We start from the raw sequence: 20,313 nt of genomic DNA on the forward strand, positions 1-20,313 counted from the left end.
GTGGCCTTTCCAGCTTTTGCCTCAGTCCTATTTCAAATATTCATATCAATCTGTCTGCACAGGCCTCTATGTATTTATATGTCTGTATGCTTTTTTTCCCTGAGTGTTCGTCTGGAGGGAGGGGGCAGCGTGTGATTTAGGCCTGCCGCAGAGGGATTGTCTCGACACAGCTTTCTCCTGTGTGACTGAACTGTCTGGGATGCTCCGATATGGAAGAAGACAAACAAACAAAAGCAAAAAACAAAGCGTATATGCATGAGTGCGCGCTTGTATTCACCTAATGACACCGCTGCCATTCGTCCCACCTTTCTCCCTCCCTCCCTCCCCCGCCTCACCCCGTCTCACACGGCCTCCAACACATGCGGACAGCCGAGCAAAATGTGTCGGGGCCCACAATGCCACTTCGGCAACACCCCTGTGACTTCTTCGCTCAGGACTTTGAATGTCGCTTCAAAGTGACTGTCTAAACTTCCACCTGCATTGTTCGGAGGATTTCAGCTTGTGTCTACTCATCTCTGCCCGTCTGAGAATGGAGAGTTTCCACCGTTACGCCTGTTAAGTTTTACTGAAAAGCTTCTTTTTTTAACCTCCATTTTTCACAGGCCGTGCATGTGTTGGTTTTTTTTGGGGTGGATCTATATGCATTTCCCACTGCAGGACATATATTCTTCATTGACTAAACTCCGGTTATACATTCGACCACAGCAATGAAATAGCAGCTCATACTTTCCGAACCCCAAACATGTTGGCTATTTATGACGGAAACAACGCTCGCTCTGTTTAAATGTCATCGAGCTGCTTGTCAGCCGGGACACTGAGTTTGATGGACGGCAACAGCCGTGAGCTCCTGCTGCTTGGTGCCGGCGTTCAAACCATGACATCATATCCTCTGCATGGGGTCCACCAGGCCTCCACTTCCTGCCTGGCATCATGATGCCTGACGTTGTGTAAATAAATTAAGTAACAGCACAGGTAGTCATAGCTCTGCAGTCAGAGGTATACACACACACCCACACACACACACACATACTCACCCACTGTTTGCCAGACTGTGACATACACTAATGTAATAAAGTGTCTAATCAACCTCTCCAAATATTGAACTCCAGCCTATGCTTGGCTGGAAGATAGCGCGCCTTTGAAACCTTCCGCTCATTTTTCTTTCATTTAAAGCGGTGTTCTGAGTTTGACCTCTGACTCCGGCTCTCGCTTTGTCGTGTTGGAGAGAGGCTTCTGATTGAAGCAGGTGGGAGCCCACAGACCTCCTCCTCTCATGTGGACTGAATTAAAACAACCTCTTTAATACTGAAGTGTGGCGACGGCTGTTTGCTCCTCCGGCGCTGGTACAATCTGAAGTGATTGCTTTTCTCCCGTAAAGGTGTGATGTTTTCCGTCTGTGAACTGAGATTCATATCCAATGTTGTGATTCTGGGATTTTCAATTTTCTGCTCTGTATATAATTATTATTATTAATTCTTTTGGCACAATTGAACAATTTAATTAAAAACTCGAAGGTTGACTTTTAAGAAATTAAAAAAATACATTTTAGGACCGGTTAATTGATTCAGTGATGGTTTTAAACTTCACTGCTTTCATTTTTCATGTTAAATTTCACAGCCGAAAAATACTTCTATTAGTATATAATAGTCATTGGTATTATGATTATTGTATTTGGCTTCCAGAATCCATAATTTAGCTTGAGTAAAAGTAGTGCTGGGCGATGGTACCAAAACGTTTTATCATATTGTCCTTTCATACCTCGATAACAATATATATCACAATATAGCAGTTTTCTGGTAATTCATTGAATACATAATTTCCATGAAATAAATACATGTTTTTTTTGTACTCTTGTGTGAATGAAATACTCGACAAATGAAAAGTGCTTGTGCAAAATAATCATATTTAGTATAATTAAATATTTGCTTGCTTTTATCAATATAGATGATGTAATTGTGTGTCACGATATCTCGACATTTGATTTCATAACGATACGATTCCATTGAAAAACTATAATTTATATCATATTGTCATATTGACTAAGCGCTTTAGGTGGTATCACTAGTATGAGCAAAAACATGTACTGAAAATATCAAAAGTACGGAGTGTAATAATTCAAATACAAGATTATTATTGTTGTTATTATTTGTTTTTAAATGTTTTATCTGGTCGAGGTACTTCTAAATATGCTCTTATGACAGTATTTGTACATATTTATTAATCAATCATATCTTTTTCTAGAAAATCTCAATTTGAAAAGTGAGTTGAAATAAATGCAGTGGAGTAAAAAGTCAAATATTTCTGCGTGGCGTGTTGTGGAGTCTGGGTTCACATTAGCATAAAACGGAAACACTCAAGTACACGTAAAGTGCGTGTGCGTTGGCATATTCATATAATCAGCCTTCAGTTCTGCGTCTTGCACGTGCGTTGGCGGGGACGACACGCTGGCCTCAGAGCAGCTGGATTCTGCAGGTTTCAGTGTTTTTATGAACAGCATGAATAATTATCCAGGTGTAGCTGCCAACTCAGAGGAGACGGGACAGACTCTGCCTGGTTACAGACCTCAGCCAACGAGGAGAAAAACCTGCCGAACCCCTCACCAAATCCCCTGCTCTCTCTCTGCTGTTGCTCTCTTTTCCTCGCTCACTCGCTCTCTTCACTCTTTCCTCTTCTTCTCTGTTCCCGTCTCCCTTTTTTCCCTCCCCGTGCTTCGTCGGCACTCCCTTCTCCCCCAATTTCTCTCCATTTATTTTTCTTTCTCGTCCGCGCCTGTTTATTCTTGATTCACAGAAAGAAATCTGCATCATGAGTGGAAATGATTAAAGACGATTGGAAGCATTAAAACCGTTCACCTATGAGTCAAATTATGATATTCTGTCAGCTCTGAGAAAACAAACACTGGCAACGCGGCTCGTCACATTCTGGAGGTGTGACTAATTACTGAGAGCCTGTCTTTGTGACACTTCTCATTTTCGGGATTTGGAGGGGTATTTTTCTTTCGTCAGATGTCTTCTAAACTATTATTTTCTCTTCAGTGTTCTTTTTTTATTTCCCCCCCCCCACAGATGGATTAACAAAGTTACAGTCTCAGCCGTGACTCTGCCTCTTCCCTTTCAAGCAGACATCTGCTAAATGTTTTTTTTTTTCTTCAACCTAGCTACACTCTCAGCCAATGAAAACTCACACAGGTTGGCCTGGTTTCTCATTGGTTATCCACATCAATGGGACGCTTTCTATTGGTTGTAGTAGAAATTCTGCTACAGCAGACCTAAGCAGTTTTGAGGATTTGGAGAATAAATACTACTTTTGATGTTGAGGCTTTTAAAATGTACTCCAGGCTGAATAACCATAAATACTGGTCACTTAGCCCACTTTCAGGTTTGATTTTTGCAGAGCCTTTGTTGTGCAAACAATGCCGCCACCCCCCCCCCCCGCCCCTCCCCCCCACACACACACACACACACACACACACACACACTCACACACACACACACACCATCCTAATTCTCCATGAATAATTTTGCACTTCGATCCTAGACTGGCCACAGGGGCAAATGACAGTTTGTGTGTGTGTGTGTATATAAACGTGTGTGTCTTTACACGTGCGTGTGCATCTGCTTGTGCACGTTCCTGTCTATGTTAATTCACACAGATGAGGGTTTTCCCCTGCTCATTAAATACCATCGTTCATCATGTCAGTTTAGCTGTCCCCGACGACCACGGCTGCATTCTTGACCCCGTCTTTGCACACGCGTGAGCCGTTTGAATGTTTGTTTCATTCCTATATGTAAGTCGTGTCTTCAGAGTATGGGGGCGGATTTGCCACGAACCAAATCTGCTTCATGTTTATTTTATTCCCAAGCAGAACTTTTATCACAAGAGGTGTGGATCCAAGTCAAAGAGTGACAAAAAACAAAAAGCCATTTATTAAACGCCTTTTATTTACTGTATATCCTTTTTTTTGCAGCATCACACACTCACCGCTGTTTGTTTGCAGTTGTGTGTGTTTTGACTCTTGGTACGTGGGGAGGGACAGGGAGGAGTGTTTACATGTGTGCTTACTTAACACCCAGTGAGCCTCAGCCCTTATCCCCCCCCCCTCATGCTGGTAGGTATATGTCACGCCTATGGAGCCGACAACAGTGCTCGGTGATCTTAACAGCAACTGTAAGCTTGTTTTCTCTTTAGCCTTGGCCCTGACATTTACCTCCCTGCCTCCCTTTGCGGCTGGCCGGAATATCATACCTCTATTATCTCGCATCCCCGGTGTGTGTGTGTGTGTGTGTGTGTGTGTGTGCATATGTGAGCGCATATGTGTGCATGCACCTGTGCCTTAAATAGCTCCGAGTATGTATCAGAGAAAACACACCTGTGCTGTGACTTGAAAAAGCCACAAAAGTGGGTGATTTTCTTGGCGTGCGGGAGCGCTTGTGCGTCGGTGTGGGTTTCTAAGAGTGCTTCAGGAAGTAGAGATTTTCACCGGAGGATTAATCTAAACCCCCTCTTATGAAGTATTCAGATCGGAAAGAGGGATTATTGGAAGTCGGAGAGATGAAAGGAAGAGGGGGAAAAGTGAATGCTCATATTGGCTCATAACCCCTCACACCAGGCACGCAGGCACAGAATGATAAACAGTAACAGCAAGATGCTTTCTGCCGTTTATCTGCCTTGTTAGGTTTCATTCTGCATTCATGCTGTTGTTTTTTCAGTACATGTGGAGCTAAACAAGTTTACTCAGCGTATAGAGAGATTTATTCCACTCTCCTTGCAGATACGTCAAAAGCTTCCATTTATTTCAGCAGACGTGTATATACCGTACGTGCCTTCACTAAATATTACTCTTCCTGTAGCTTTGTGACACATCAGCTGCTGGTTCCTCCATGAGCAGACGGGACTTTGTGTTTCCCGCATACCTGTTTGTGTAAAAGAGATAAAGCGTGAGTGCTGGATTGTTAAAGTCCAGCTGAAATGAAATTGCATTCCTGAGCGCACACGTCTGATCTGTAAATCGCTTGTTATGTGTTCTCCTCAGAAACCAAAATGGAGAAAATGTATCTTTGATATTCTTTTAGTTTTCTGATTGCGCCGCCTAGTTTTGCATTTAATCGACGGAATACCGCTCTTCTATATTGATAAAAACTATTGTAATCAACAAAACGCTTATTTTTGACTGTCAAACATGTCTGTGTGTGTTGCCTCCTGTAGCTGCGGAACCTGAATGTCCTGGACCTGCGGCACATCTCGGAGCTCAACAATGAGACGGTGATGGAGGTGGTGAGGAAATGTCGCAACCTCAGCTCCCTCAACCTCTGCCTCAACTGGAGCATCAACGACAGGTATGTCGAGTTATAGACCAGTACTGTACAGCGCCGAGCCTCCTCCTCGGACAGCCAGGTGTTCAACAAGAGCCGTAGTTAGAAAAAAAAGACAAATGCAAAAAAAGGAAAAACTGTAACAGTTAGTATACATTCTAATTTGTATAATCCAACAGTGGTATTATGATAAATCCAGACACTAATGTGTTTGCCAATACTTAAAGTGAATCAACTAAAAGAAGACCAGTGGGTCGTGGGGCCCTAATGGCTCTTTAGGGTCTTAGTTAGCGAAGAAGTCTTTCATTGATTAGTCATGTTTTTATTATCTTCATTTGGGAGCTGTTATTGATTAATGAGCAGTAGGCCTAATAGTTGCTTCTCTGGCATCACAATAATATTCACAAATAGGCCTTGGCCTTTAGTAAGCATGAGATTGTGAGTTTTCCACCGCTAGCCGCACCATGGAGCAGTGTTTACTTTAGTTTGTGTAATGCACACGCGTGTTGGTGACACGCTGCACATTCCTGCTGCTGCCTTCCAGCTGTTTGACCGATGAACAGTCGGTGGCGGTGACACCCCGAGAAACGTACCAATGAAGGCGCAGAAGAAGAAGAAGACTGCTGTCTGATCTAAACGTGGATGTAAACAATGGAGCCGTCAATATATTTTAGAAATTGGCTTTGCAAATGGGTCACGAGGAAGGAAATGCATTCAGCATTGTTAGGCCTCAAGGAGGAATGTTTTGGTGAGAGTATGAACTCCACAGGGCCCCTTTAATCTGTGGAGGGACAATGGAGAAACAGTTTGAATGATTTTTCAATTAAATCAACTCATTTATTCGTCGATAAAGGATTTCAACAGCTCTCCACACAAAGCACACTCACGGCCGCACTCCGCAAACAGCATTTCGGAGTTGAACCATATTTGAGACGATTATGCACAAGCTTGTTTGGCACATCTGCCTTTCTATCTCTAGGCCACATGGATGTTTTCAGTAATGACATTTACAGAAGGACACATGTTGGTTTGTGGTGCACACATTCAACAGCATGGCATGCTTAGAAAAACAGCTACAGTACACTCCTTACGCACGCAGTCACGCTTCTGCAGAGGGAAGGATGGACACAAGAATTTCAACCACAAGTTGAAAGGACAACAATAACTTTATTTTTTTTATTCTGGTCATCTTCCTTGCTGCTCCCACTTGGTTCTTTTCTTTCCCTCTTTCTCTCTCAAACGAGATGCAAGGAGAGTAAAGCATCTCCTCTTTTATTTATTATCTTGTGTTTTATTCATACCTTTCTATTTAATCTATTGATTTACAGCGAAGGCTGTGGCTCCTCTGCCGACTGTACTCCCACTCTTGGCTTAAGAGTGTGAACACAATATTGAATTTACCATGGTGCATAGCAACAAAGGATGCATGTGTGCGTGTGTGTGTGTGTGTGTTGGTGTGTGTATACGTGTGAAATTATTCCTGCAATATTGAGCTAAGCGCAGACATGCGGTGGGAAGGTTATGGTAATACCTTACCTCCTACTGCCTCCTTTCAATCAAAATAATAAAAAAAAAAAACATGGAGTTTGGTGGAATCCTCACAGGAGCACATGGTGTTATCAACTTCATCCCTTTATCACACTCATGCACATACAGCACACACACACGCATGTACACGCACAGCCTCGATTGATTCAAGGCTGCATTGATTCCATAATGATATTTGCTGCATTGGTTCAGGGGCTGAAGGTGTGTGTGTCTGAATCACCTCTGGGAATATTGGAATTGAAAATTGTGTGTGTGTGTGTGTGGGGGGGGGAGGCAGCCTGTGTGGGAGATAAAGCTATAGGATGTTGTGTGTGCGTAGCGGCACACGGTTGGTGAGTTGCTGGTTGAGGTGCACAGTCGTAGCTGGGGAGTCCTACATGCTCGCTGCTCTGATGCTGCTGCGCTGCTCAACCCCCCCACCCCCCCCAGAGGAGGAGTACTGCAGGGCCATTTCCTTTTTGCCCTACCTCCTGAATCTGCAGACCTGTGTGTGTGTGTGTGTGTGTGTATTATGTAGCCTACATGCTGTCTGCTTCTCAAGGACTCGGAGCAAATAAATAAAAGCCTTCAGTTGTAAGCTGCTTTATCGTTACACTTTACAGTCACACAGCTCTGAGCGGCCGGGAGGAGAGGAGAAAGAGGGGGAGGGGGGGGGGGAAAGCTGGCTTTGGTGGTCGAGCACAAACCTCCCCTCAACGGAGCCGTTTTATCACAACCCGATGGATTGAGTGAGAGGGGGGCATTTAAGGAGTAAATTTAACCAAACTGATTAAAAGAACGTCACGCACCGAGAGCTCCATGTTGATAATGGGAAAAATACAGAGCCTGGTTTAGAGAGGTGAGATTTTAACACCAGTTCAGGTGTGTGTTAGGGTTGTGACTGTATCAGGGCTCTCATCTACCGTTTTTCACCATCCGAAAAACAAGCTAAGCTACCCTGAAATAAATCTGGACCGTCCCGAATGTAAAATCATTGTTTTTCTACATTATCATTAGTTGAAATCATTCATAGTGACCTTTAACATAAAGAAAACATCAAAAGTAATTCCTTTATTCTGTTCATAAATTCATTCAAAACATTGTTTTTTATTTTATTTTGAAAAGTAATTTTATTGGTTTACTTATAATTAGCATGTTTGTTTTGGTCTTTACATTAAAAAATGCAGCTAACTTAAATCAAAATTAAATATATATTCTTTTATATTGAAAAGTTATGTTTGATAAAAAGAAACAACAAGATTTTGCATAAAGCCTCCAAAAAGCTAGAAGCGGCCCTGCCAGCTGGTGCTAGAGGAAGAACAGGAGATGGAGAGATCTTGTTGCAGCCTTATTACCCAGAGTGCATGCAGAGGAGTAAGGAAGTAAATACATGGTTTACATTTATATCATTGACTCCTCATAGTTAACATTTACTCACTGTAAATGGAAACGTCGGCTGCTGACTGGTTAGCTAGCGTTAACCGTCAAAGCGTCTAACGATGTAACTGGTAACGTTAACGTTAATAGTAGCAAGCTTTTCTCATTGACTTGGGTTGAATTCCCCGTCGCCGCTGCGCCCGTCAGCGGCCAGTCATCTCCGTTCATTGAAGTGCAGCAGGCTATTTTTCTTTCAACTCTTGTCCCAGATTCGTCAAAAATGTGGTTTCTTTCTCCCCCGGTCCTTTATGTTCCGGCCTTTGGACAACAGGACGTCCTGAAGCTCAAACCCTGAACAGCATGCCTGCATTTTTTGTGATGTTTTTAGCTGTTTCTTGCATATTTATTTGCTACTCCAATAGTTAGACAATAATAAGGACCATGAACCGATAAGAACTGCTTGAATCTAAATAATAGCTTTCAACTTACGTAAACACACCCACCAATATCAACATGGACTCACACTCGTCTGACTAGTGGCTGTTTAAATAGTGCGATTTGATCGATGATGGTTTTCTGCTATAGACGGACTGTCGCTGTATATCTGCAGAGAGGCTGAAACGGTTCATTTGGCTCAAGGTTCAAAGATACAAAGGTCAACGTGGTCACTGCTTTTGGGGAAGTCAGCACGCACACACACACGCACTTGTTGTCACAGTAAAGACTCAACCCTCCCTCACATTAGCTCTGGGAGGGCACAGCGGGGTCAGCTTTGGTGAACGTGTTTCAAACTGATGACAGTGTGCTGTGAACAGGAAAACAGGCCGAGGAAATGACCCCTTATTTCCAGGATCAATTTGTCCCCCTACAAGGGGCAATTTGAGAGATGGGGCTCTGTAGGTGGTAAAGCACTTCAGTCATTATTTTCGTCCCTTCTCCTCTCTTTTTTCGGTCTTGTCATCTCTCATCTTTAAGGAAAATAAAGAAATAAGCACCGCGTCCCCTCGCTCCCCTTATCTCTCCCAGTAATGGCCGAAAAAACGGCGTCTCAGTTTAGGAAAGGCAGAAATGATGACCAAATATGGTCTTCCCATCGCCGCAGGCCAGACGGCAGATTGCGACAGTTGGACGCCTATTTTTTTTTTTTTTGTTCACCGCCATTTTCTCGGGGAGACGAGATGTGCTGTGCTGCAGGTGGCCCGCGCTGGCCCTGTTATTTCTCCGTATCCTCATCCGGCGATGATAGCAGGCGGATGTGGGATAGTGTTTTTCAAATGTCACCCCGTTTGAAAATGGGGAGCGAGTCATGATCAAAGTGGAACGGCAGAGCAAATGGCGGCGCTCACTTTTTTTTGGAAGCAGGTTGAGAACACAGTGTCAAAGTTAAATGGTTTTCCTTCATTTTGTTTTGTTGGTGCTTGGTGTCGGCCTTTTTCATCTTACAGAAACTCCGGGGAGCTTTTGTACTTGAGCTTATGTTGTATTTGTGATTTCTGTGTGTGTGTGTGTGTGTGAAGATTCTTTTATACCTAGAGACCTGTTTTTCTCAGCGGAGACTGTTGATTTTGCAGTATAATTTTGGTACTTTATCTGCCAGAAATAAGGACATTAAACATGTTTTTGTTTTTCATGTGAATGTCGTGCTTCTGTTTGTTTAAGTGTGAGTGTGCTGCAATATAAGTTGGAGGTGAAGCCCCCTCAGTGGTTTTGGTCAAAGCAGAGAGTCCGCATCTACACTCCCTGCTGCTGAACACGCAGCCTGTGTTGACATGCAGATTTATGTGCCCCCCCCCTTCCCCTGTCCTTTCATGTGTGCAAGCTCTGGTCAGTTGGCCTGAAGTCTTTGCTGAAAAGCAGATGCATGGAGCAAATGAGTCATTTCTTCATATGAGATCAGTATTGTTGGAAGTTGGGCATTTCCCAAAAGCCCTGGTGTTCTCTCTCTCGCTCTCTCTCTCTCTCTCTCTCTCTCTCTTCATCTCTCAGTCTCTCCGACAGCTTAATTTAAACCGGGGAATCGATATTCATCCCTTTCTCCTTCTTTGCTTTTTTTCCCCTCCGGGCTAACATTCCCTGCATATCGCCATCACTTATGAGCATCACAAATCACAGCCCAAATTGGCTGTTCTACTTCTTTTTGCCCCCCCCCCTCTCGCACAGAAATCGGACTGGATGAGGGATGACCTGGGGCCCTCTCTGACTTTCAGGAGCTTATGAAGCAGGAAATAATTGGAGAAGTATTCTCCCAGAAGCGCACCTTCTCCAAACAGTGCAAGTCGCGTGGATTTGGAGGCGTTCGCAACAGAGGCTCATTCCAAGTAACCTCCGTTGCAGCCAGCTGGCAGATCCCACCGTGCCTGGACAAGTGTTGAACCCCCAAAATCAAACGGGCCCTTGATACATCGGTATGATCGACGACGTGTCAAATGACCGTTGGTTGCTCTACTTAGCTTGGCCACAGTGGAGGTGACCAGGGCCGTTATCTGTCAAAGAGAGTTGCACGAAAGAATACCTTAAACTTGTAGCGTAAAAAAAACAAACGAAGGAAAGACTCGGGACTGTTTACCGAGCGCTCTGCTCCTTCTTTCAGCAAAGTCAAGGAAGATGCCCTTTAAGATGCTCGGGAAAGGTAACGCCAATCAGGCGAAAGGATTTAATACAAAGTACAGTCTGAAAGAGGAGGTTCTAGCGTTCAAACAAGGTATTACATGGCTATATTCATGTATGAACATTTCTAACTAAAGTATGGCTATAAGAAATAAGAATTCAGTCATTTATTAGCTATTATATGCAAATCTCTGCTCACCACCGCCCACTAACCTCATATTCTTTGTGTACAATGAAATATGATGAGAAAATTGTAAATTGTAAATGATACATTTGGACAGTGGCGGGCCGTCCATTTTATACCTGGGCCTTCACTGCTGTCCTGCAGCTGAAATACCACCTTATAACCACATGATGGCGCCAAAACTATTATTCGTTTTTAAGGCTGTAACTATGTACGTATTCGTATTAAACCGTTCGGTACGAGGCTTACAATACGTTTGATTAATACTAGAGCACTTGGAAAATGCAGAAGCTTAAATTCAGGAAAATATGTTTTCTGCACTCATGGAGTACAGTGGTTCTCAGCTGGTCTGGCTGTGGGACCCACCATCATTCCTTAATGACAAGCCGTGGCCTAAAGAGTTCGTCTTATGATTTTACTTTCACAACTTGAACATTGAACGTACTGCTCTGCAAAGTCTTTCCTCGTCTCAGCCCCCTGTGTCACAGTGTGTGGTACATCTCACTCGAGTCAGGAAATGTGTCAGAATGCCCATATTTGATTGGCTGAGCTGCATCACGTGATGTGATTCACAACGCCGACTAAGCCTCTGCTGTTAAGCTTCGTTTCACGATAGTCACGTGCTCGCCCACTGACCAATCACAGCACACACTGCACCTCACTGCAGAGCTGCACATGGAAACTGAGCTGCACGTAATGCTGACGTAGCTATAGGCCGGCTAGCAGGCTCTGACACGCCAAAGAATACGCCCAACATGTCAAACTAAAGATCTGATTGGTTGAAGACTATGACAATCAACAATATCGTCTCCATTCACTTAAACTGCACATGGATGCACTTGAGAGTCTGCAGGCCTGTGGCGCCTGTTCTTACCTAGAGACACAGAGGTGAAATCTGATTGGATAAAAGCTCTACTTAAAACAAGCTGCACTGGAAGCAGAGCAACTGAGGAAGACAGTAGCTGTGCAATGAGAAAATAAGATAATGGGAAAAATATTTTTATAAATTATAATACATGTAGTGTATTTAAGAAAAAATATTAAATTATAAAATAGATATAACTTTGTGATTCTGTTTAGGCCAGCAGAGAAGGCCTTGCAGGCCCTGACGGCCCACCACTGCATTTGGACCATCTGTCAGTTTGATAAATATGGGCCTTGGTTTGAGCAGAACTTCTTTTCTTTCCCTGCTTTTAACCTACTTACACTTCTGACATAAACAGGGGCCCGCAGTCAGCTGAGTGTCACTATTAGAAGAAAGCAAAAGGACGAACCTTCCAATTGAACATCAGTAGCTGCTGAGTAAAGCTGCAAAGGTTCGTCTCCGTGAGAGACTGTGGGGGAGTGAGAAACTCCCCTCAGGTCATGTTATCTATTGTATAACCCCGCTGCACATATGTTTCCCCTAGTCAAACTATTTTAAGACCCCCCCTTCCCCCTTTTCTCCTTCTTGGTTTTCTTGGATGTTTTCTAAATGCCATGGAAAATGTCAGCGGAGCCCGAACCAGCGACCGACAGACATTTGTCCTCGTCTTGTCTCTCCAGATTTGAGGAGAGGTGCTGAAGGGGCCCGTCCTCGTCTCCGCCTCGCTGCTCTCGTATTTTCTCAGGATCTACCATTTGAGTAAAGCGACCACTATGAAGAATTTCATGCTTCTTTTCTTACAAACACATTTCTAAATCCCTCCTTTAAGTGGGGAGCTCATGGCCTGACCCTGCTCTGCACTGGCATGATTTGTAAATTAAAAAAACCCAAGCCCCTTTTATTTACTCAGGCCTGCGTTGTTGGAGCAGATTGGCTGTCAGCGGAGATTACAGTCCTGCTTGGCAGAGTGAATACACAAGGAGAGCCAGTGTTGCCCTGTTGTCAGACATGATGGGGAGAAAGGGTGCATGGAAAACCAATGAGGTGCAATGGAGGCAGAGTGATTAGCTACGGCAGGTGCACACGTATGCATGTTGCAGCCTTTCTCTTCCTTTCTCTCCTCAAGTACCACCTTCCATCTCGGCCGCTTATTCTCTCTGCTTCTGTCTCTTTTTCACACTTCATCTCTCCTCCGGTTGTCTCTCTGTGTTTCTTCCTCAGTGTCTCTCTCTCTCTCTCTCTCTCTCTCCTACAATCTTTCTTTCTTCCTCCCTCTCTCTCTCTCTCTCTCTCTCTCTCTCTCTCTCTCTCTCTCTGTCACGCACGCGCACACACTGGGGTGATTATTTCTGGCAGGTTGGGTGTGAAAGTGTGCTATGATAAACATGCTGCCGTGGTTATTAATTTTGAGTAATGGCAGCGTCAGACTCCAGCGCCTTGATAAGTATTGGAGACGGAGGAACATTTGTGGCGCGGCGCGGAGACACAATGAAGGCAAGCAGCTGGAGCTTATAGGTTTGAACAGTGCGAGAGCTGCTGTTGTATTCGGGCGCGGATCCAAGGCCAGCGGCATTCCCGCTCCTCCCCGTGCACGCCGAACCTTACGTAACCAAACTAAACAAGCAGAATATGTCTTTGATTCAGCTCAGAGGAGCTTGAGACCTGACCTCTTCAGACAAAACTCTCTGCTCACCACACCACCATGCTTCTCTAGAATCTTAAATTTGAATGGGTTTTGTGGAAGTCATGAGATATGATACACCGTCAGTGACAGCTACGCAGCTGCTGAATTTAAAGGGGTTTAAGCAATCTCTTGACTCTAATCACCCGCTTTCATCGACGTTTAGCACCAGCGGGTCATGGTGACTTGTAATGTGTTGCAAGCAGAATCAGATTTCCACATGAGAGACTAGAAAGGCAGCGAATAGGAGCCGACGCGTCTGGGGAGGAGGCTCTGCTTCACAGAGTTTGCTGACAGATAGCATGGATTCTTCGGGTTTTGTGAGCTGCGTTGACGTGAAGTACCACTTTTGAATGCCAGATGACAGTATCACACTAAATGCTGAGCAAAAAGTATCTCCGCAGCAGCGTTCAAATTGCCTTGTGGAACGTCCAAATGTTATCATTACATGGGGAACCCTGCGTCTCACAGCTGTGGAGCCACATTAGACCCTGACCTCCGAGCGCTATTATCTCACAAAATGAGCCTGACACGGAAATTTTGCTGAAATTCATGTTAAGCACATTGTTGACCCTTTGACATCCAAATTATTGGTCCCACTTTGACCAAATATGTTTCTTTTTTTTACTGTAATTCAATATTGTTCACCTTCTGTGTGGGTTTCCCCCTCTGTTCTGTGAGACTGTATTATTACATTTAGCCTGTTGGCAGACCTGGAGATCAGAGGACAAGCCAATAGAGAACATGATATAAAAACATGGCATTTGATTTTACACGGCGAAGCAAAATGTATGTGGAGCAGTTTGTGCCTCTGCCAAAAGGTCTCTGCATGAAGCATCTCTCATTTTATTTTCCCTCTGATCTTATTTTACGTCTTTGTTTTGAAAGTTGCTCTCATCTTTTGAGCTTTTATCCAATTCCCTCTTTCTTCTCCTTAAAGGTTTTTTTCTCACAAGTATTGCACTCTGAATGAACTAGGGAGTGAAATATATATATATATAGAGCTGGAAAATGTGTGTAGTGTTATTTTATGTTTGATTTTCCGTTTAATCTGTTCTCCTTGTATGTCAGAATGGAAAAGTGTTTCTTCCTATTTTCAGACTTTTTCTCCAAGAAGTTCCTTGCTTGCTCCTACACAATCATTATTTTTTTTATTGAAGACCTAAAGTCTCAGTCAGTCCTGCATATTTACAGTTTCGATCTACCACCCAAAAAAGCATCAGTGCATGTCTTCCTGTGCATATCTCTGCCTTAAGTCTCTGTGTGGGACCCTGATCCAGGGAGCCTCGCTGATTCTCCCTCCCAGAGAGAGAGGCCTGTACGGCGGGCTGCGTGCGTTCGCCCTGCAGCTGCATGTGTGGTTCCCGCGATGTGAGTCACTCAGAATCGGTGTGTCAACCGAGCGGGAAAGGTAATGCGATCGCGCAGCAATGTTCTCGTGAAGTGCTCCGCTGGCCAGGAACCAAAGCGGTGGCCCCGTGTTCCCTCGCTGAAGTCTTTCACCTAACCCTCCGAGCCTTCGAATTACCTCCAGAACCGCCAATTCTTTTCCTTTTTATGAGAGGACATACCTTTTCTCAACGCCCGTTTTACAACAGACATTAATTTTCCTCCCAGCAAGCGCTCTCTTTAATTGGCACTGGTGTTGCTTTTGAGTTTGACGAAGCTATGCAGAAGTGGAAAGTTCATGGGAGCGGTTCTCTTTCGCTGTCAGGATTCCTGCACGTTGAGGTTGTTGTTTGTGAATACATTTGGCCAACAGGTGGTACGCGGTGGGGGGGGGGGGCTTATTATGGTTATCCATACCGTGGGGTCAGAAAGTTTCCGGTATAATCTAAATGGTAAAGAGGCCGCGGGGCTCGGCCGCCCTTGCTTCTCCGTGCTGGAGACCTGGCATTTGGCCTGCGTCTGAGGACCGAAGCTGTAATTTTCCCTTCGCCGGCTCTCTGCGGCTTTTGTGAGACTGGGTCAGATGAATAAAACAAAAGGCATATTCAAAAGTAATTCTTTTATATGCTCATCCTTTTATGCCTTATTTCTTTATCATCAAATGAGCACATGTCCTCGTGCCCTTGTTCCATGCCCCCAGCACAATGCTCTGTTCTGTTTTTGGTATTTGCTCTGCTGCTTTATTGATACCGTCCTTTCCTTCCTCCCCTCGCTTCCCTTCTTCCTTCCCTTCTTGCTCTGTTTATCTCCCTCCATCTCCCCCCTCCCCCCCCCCCTCTCTCTCTCCTCCCCACAGCGTTCCCTCATTCCCTCTGCGTTGCACTCATTTGTGTGATCGCCTTCTTCTTACCCACAGCACATCCGCCGCCCCACGAATGAGAGCAGGGAGAGCAAAATGGGGAGGGCATGACGCAGGGCCCAAGGAACGGGGTTTAATGAAGCCAGGCTAAATGAATTTACTGCTTTCCATTGAGCCCCTCCGTCCCATGTGGCAGACCAGCACCTCAGCCATTGTGTGGGAGCCCCCCCCCTCTCTGTTCTGCTACCTGTTTGTCTGACACCTCTGTAATTAGCCGCCACTATTCAGGAGAGTAATTGCGTATTAGAGCCATGCTCTGTAAGGGGAGCCTCAGAGGTGAACATTTTTATGCAAATGCTCGGAATCGGGCCTCGATGAGGAAAATTGCCCCGGGTTTTGAGTGCGGGAGAGAGTTTCTACCAACGAAGAAGAAAAGAAGTTGCGGGTTTCGCAGCATGCTAAGTGGATGGAAGGGGGACCTCCGCGTGTCTGCTTGCATTTGTATGGTGGGATATTTGTGTGTGTATTAGTCTCCAGGGATAAACGTTTCACCATTTCAAATTGCTATTTTAAACAGTGCTCTGTGATGGGACTTGAATAACAGAGTCAATTGGAGTCATTAACTGCTATTGTTGCTCACCTGGTTTCTATTAGAAGCTCCTAGGGACAAATACTGTGCTGATTGTTATTCATTGTCTTTGTTTTCCTATATGCATGCGTTTGTGTGTGTGTGTGTGTGTGTGTGTGTGTGTTTAGCCTCTGGAAAGCCTGCACATGCCAGCTGCTTGCTTGCAACTTCTGTGGTTGAGACCAGACTGAGGAACCTGGATTGTGCTGCAGCAACTATTTGTAAACCCATTACTAATTTAAGTCCTACCTACAGTAACTTCTTAGCATCTTCGAGCCAGCTTCAAACTAGCGATTAGCTAAGTCAGGTTTTAGTAGTCAAACCTTAAGGTGCAATAAACCGGGTGCAGAGGGTCAATAGAGCAGCAAACAGCTATTTGCGATGTAAAGTTTGGAGTAATGTCTACCTCAGAGCATACAAATGTGCATGTTTGGTTAACACTCAGCACATGACCTCACCGGCACAGGACACAAATGCAGACACACACACACAAATTATTTACACCCCCCCCCCCCCCACACACTTCTCTCAGTAGACGCTAACCTGCTCAAGCCGTGACATATGGCCTGTCTGTTTTGATCAGACCCACAAAATCTGAGCCTCAAATTCAACGTTGTTCAGCTGGAGCAGAACGACACACAAACACTCTCCAGACACCCACAGGAACCTTGGAAAAATCTGCTCTCCTTTTGGAAACTCTAACTTTATAATTTTATTTCAGTCCGCAACTCGGAAATCCCCCTCCTCTGTCTTTGAGCACACGGACAAAACAACCAAAGAGAAGACTGTCTGCTATACATGTGGTGTGTTTGCCACATTCATTATTTTTTGTGAATGTGCGTGTAAGTATGCATCTTGAATGCCTCTCATATCGGAGAGGGTCCAGGACAACTTGTCTGCTGTGTGTAAACTCTGCATTTGGCCTGTGCAGTTTGTTTTTAGGATCAAGCGCGTTGCTTGTTCAGGTTAACATTAGCTGACCCGCTGACTTCAGGATTAATTTGTCTTCTCAATTGTGCCTCGTCACGGGGAGGTCAAATCACCAGGTCGGTGACGAGACAGCATCCTGGCAGCTGGGAGAGATTCAGTGTCCTGCCAGAGGACGAAGACGCACCGTTGCTTGTTATTCAAAGTGTTTCTTAGTGTATTCTAAGATGTGCTTTCAATAAATGTCACTGGGTGCGATTGTAGTTTCAAGTGTTCACACTAGTCCACATTTGACGAATCATGAACATCTGTGACGTTTAAACGCCGGACCTGAAGAGGGTTTGGACTTATCTGATGCTCAGCTCTTATAGCGTGCTAAAACTCCTATGTTTCTTTCTTTCTCTCTGCCGTCGGAGGTCTGCCTCCATTACCTACTAAGCCTTTGTCAGATTGCAGGGCTGTGAAGCCTTCCCCTATCACCAGCGGTAACAGTGGTTTCCAAGTCCCAGTCTATTCAGCTCACGCCGCCACCCTTCAGAGACTGGTAATAACTATTTGCTCAGGCTTATACATTCTCACCCCCTGACTTACATTTTTTTTTCTTCTTCTTCTCTGTTTACGTCCTTCGCTCCATTCATCCTCCTCCGTTTACTGGATCCATATCCCCCCCCCCCCCCCCCGCTCTCTCCTCCCTCCTTCTCTGGCGTCATCTTTTCTTTCATCAAAGCAATCACTGTTTAAACTCTCCTCCGCTCCAAGGTCCTGTCAGATCCCCGAGAAGCCACACACTATTAAAAGAGGTCCCTAGAGTTGAGCCAGTGTGTGTGTGTGTGCGTGTGCATTTATATGTACAGTAAGTGTGAATTCTGTGGGCGCATTACAGTGTGAAGGCAGCACCGCGGGGTGATATGTGTATGTATCCACATTGGGGTTGAGGGTATATCTTTCTTTTTGATCCTCTGGATCTCCAATAAGAGCGTGAACTCTGGTGGGAAATCTACTGGCAGCAGATTCAGGGGACGAAGGAAATTTGGCCTGGCGGGAGGCAGTAAAAAGGTGGTTGTGGTAGGCGGGCAGGGGGGGGGGGGTTTTAGAAGCGCCTGCCATAACCCGGAGAGACTAAAAATATGAATAGATTGTGGCGCCGATGACCTTGTGGGATGAGGTTTTGGACTCTGCTACGCCAAATGAGAAAACAATTCGAGCGTTTGCTGAAACACACAAATACGCACATACAGTACGGCCAGAAGCAGAGGAAAACACACTCTATGCGGCATATATACACACACACACACGCACACAGTCACATTCATATAAATACACACACATCAAGACAATCTGCTCGACGTTTCTGTTAGAGAAACTAAATCCTAATTATGGTACAAAACATTTGTTGAGACATTAACATTGTGTCTACTCTTTAACGAGAGCTAATTTATAGGGCTGCCAGTAATAAATGAATTTCATTAATCTGCAGATTATTTTCTTGATGAAGTGTTTGGTCTGTGAAATATAAGACTATGGTAAACGTTGCTAGAAATAGTTCCCCTTAAGCACAAGGTGATCTCTTTTAATGTCTAGTTTAGTCCCACCAACGGTAAAATAAACCCCAAAGATTATTAAATTATATTAAATTGAGCAAATACATATAATTTAAGATTCAAGCAGCACATTCTCACATTGGAGAACATACATCATTATCAAAATTGCGGCTGATTAACTTTCTATTTATCGACATAATCATAAAAGTGCTATAATTTCCCCCTCTATTTGACTCATTCAACTACCCCCCACCCACCCACCAGCTCACCCAATGCTTTTGTCATTAATAAACCTGATTGCATACAATGTCTCACCCACAGGTTAAGTTTTATTTGAGACTTTAAGGTCATCTTCCTGACCTGCCTGGACCAGGTGTCCATTTAAAGAGACAGACCGTGTGAGAGAAACCTGTTTCATTAGCAGATTGAAGGAGCTGTAATATGATGGCTGGTTGAGATGGCTACTTAAATGTGATAGGCCATTAGCTATTCAGCCCCACTGCGCTATTAATGCAAGGTATGGAAAATGCAATCATGCAAATCACTCATTGATCAGAGCCTTTCATAGAGGAATAAATGCTGACGGCGTGGCGGGTCAGGGGTATTAAGAACGAGGTGGACAGGAGGATGAGTCCTACACGGAGACAGGCGGAGAGAGTCTCATGTCCGTCTTCGTCCTCCGCTCATTTATCAGCAGCCTCGTCTGTTGGATTCAAAGACGTCATCAGGAGCGAGACATGACAGCGGGGCTTGTTCGGTGCTCGCTCTCTCCCTCTCTGCCCTTTCAGCTACTTTACCATGAAGTAGTTTTGATATCTAGAGTAGCAGCGAAGCAGTACACATTGAACGGTGTTCGATGATCCCCTCATGAGCAACGACACTGTTGAATTATTTTGAGCCTTAAAGGAGCCTGTTACTATGTTTATGTTTATGCTTTGATGATGTAAAACCTCATGGGAACATTCTTTGCTTTCTATGTAATATGCAGGCTCCACATTTGATGAGAACCCTGTCACTGATAACTCCATCGTGCCTCAGACCTGCCTCTGGATTCAGCCCACTTCCTCTTTAATACACTGACTGAGACGTTGTTCTCCTTGGATCGTCACTTTGAGCAATCGAACCCGACAGTGAATTTCCCAAAAATACTTTTTACAGCGTCTCGTAAAATACTTCATAAGGCCTCAAAATTGTTGATTAGCATATTCACCTCGGATAGGCTGATGCGGTCCACTTTAAATTAATAAGCCGCTAACCGCACAACATTTCACGAGCGAGCGAGAGGGAGATGGTAAGGCAGAAAGACGGATGCCTTTTTTGCCACCTTGTGAAATATGTAATACATCTTCATTTTAACGGGAGTTGTAAATGTCAGGGCACAGATCTTCTCTTAATGAAAAGATCGCGCCCCCCCCC

The 20,313-nt window shown here is 44.5% G+C and overlaps 1 protein-coding gene across 3 annotated transcripts in view; it reads left to right on the forward strand.

Moving 5' to 3' along the window:
• The window catches only part of fbxl17 (F-box and leucine-rich repeat protein 17), a 204,512-nt gene that overhangs the window by 75,851 nt on the left and 108,348 nt on the right, over window positions 1–20,313 (forward strand). For all 3 annotated transcript variants that reach the window (XM_031856172.1, XM_031856171.1, XM_031856173.1), the window contains exon 8: window positions 5,206–5,336. In XM_031856172.1, coding sequence (XP_031712032.1) covers window positions 5,206–5,336 — 131 coding nt within the window. The remainder of the gene's footprint in view (window positions 1–5,205; window positions 5,337–20,313) is intronic.

The sequence above is a fragment of the Anarrhichthys ocellatus genome, unplaced genomic scaffold (assembly GCF_004355925.1).
Source record: "Anarrhichthys ocellatus isolate YVR2014 unplaced genomic scaffold, GSC_Weel_1.0 scaffold17, whole genome shotgun sequence".
Taxonomy (NCBI): domain Eukaryota; kingdom Metazoa; phylum Chordata; class Actinopteri; order Perciformes; family Anarhichadidae; genus Anarrhichthys; species Anarrhichthys ocellatus.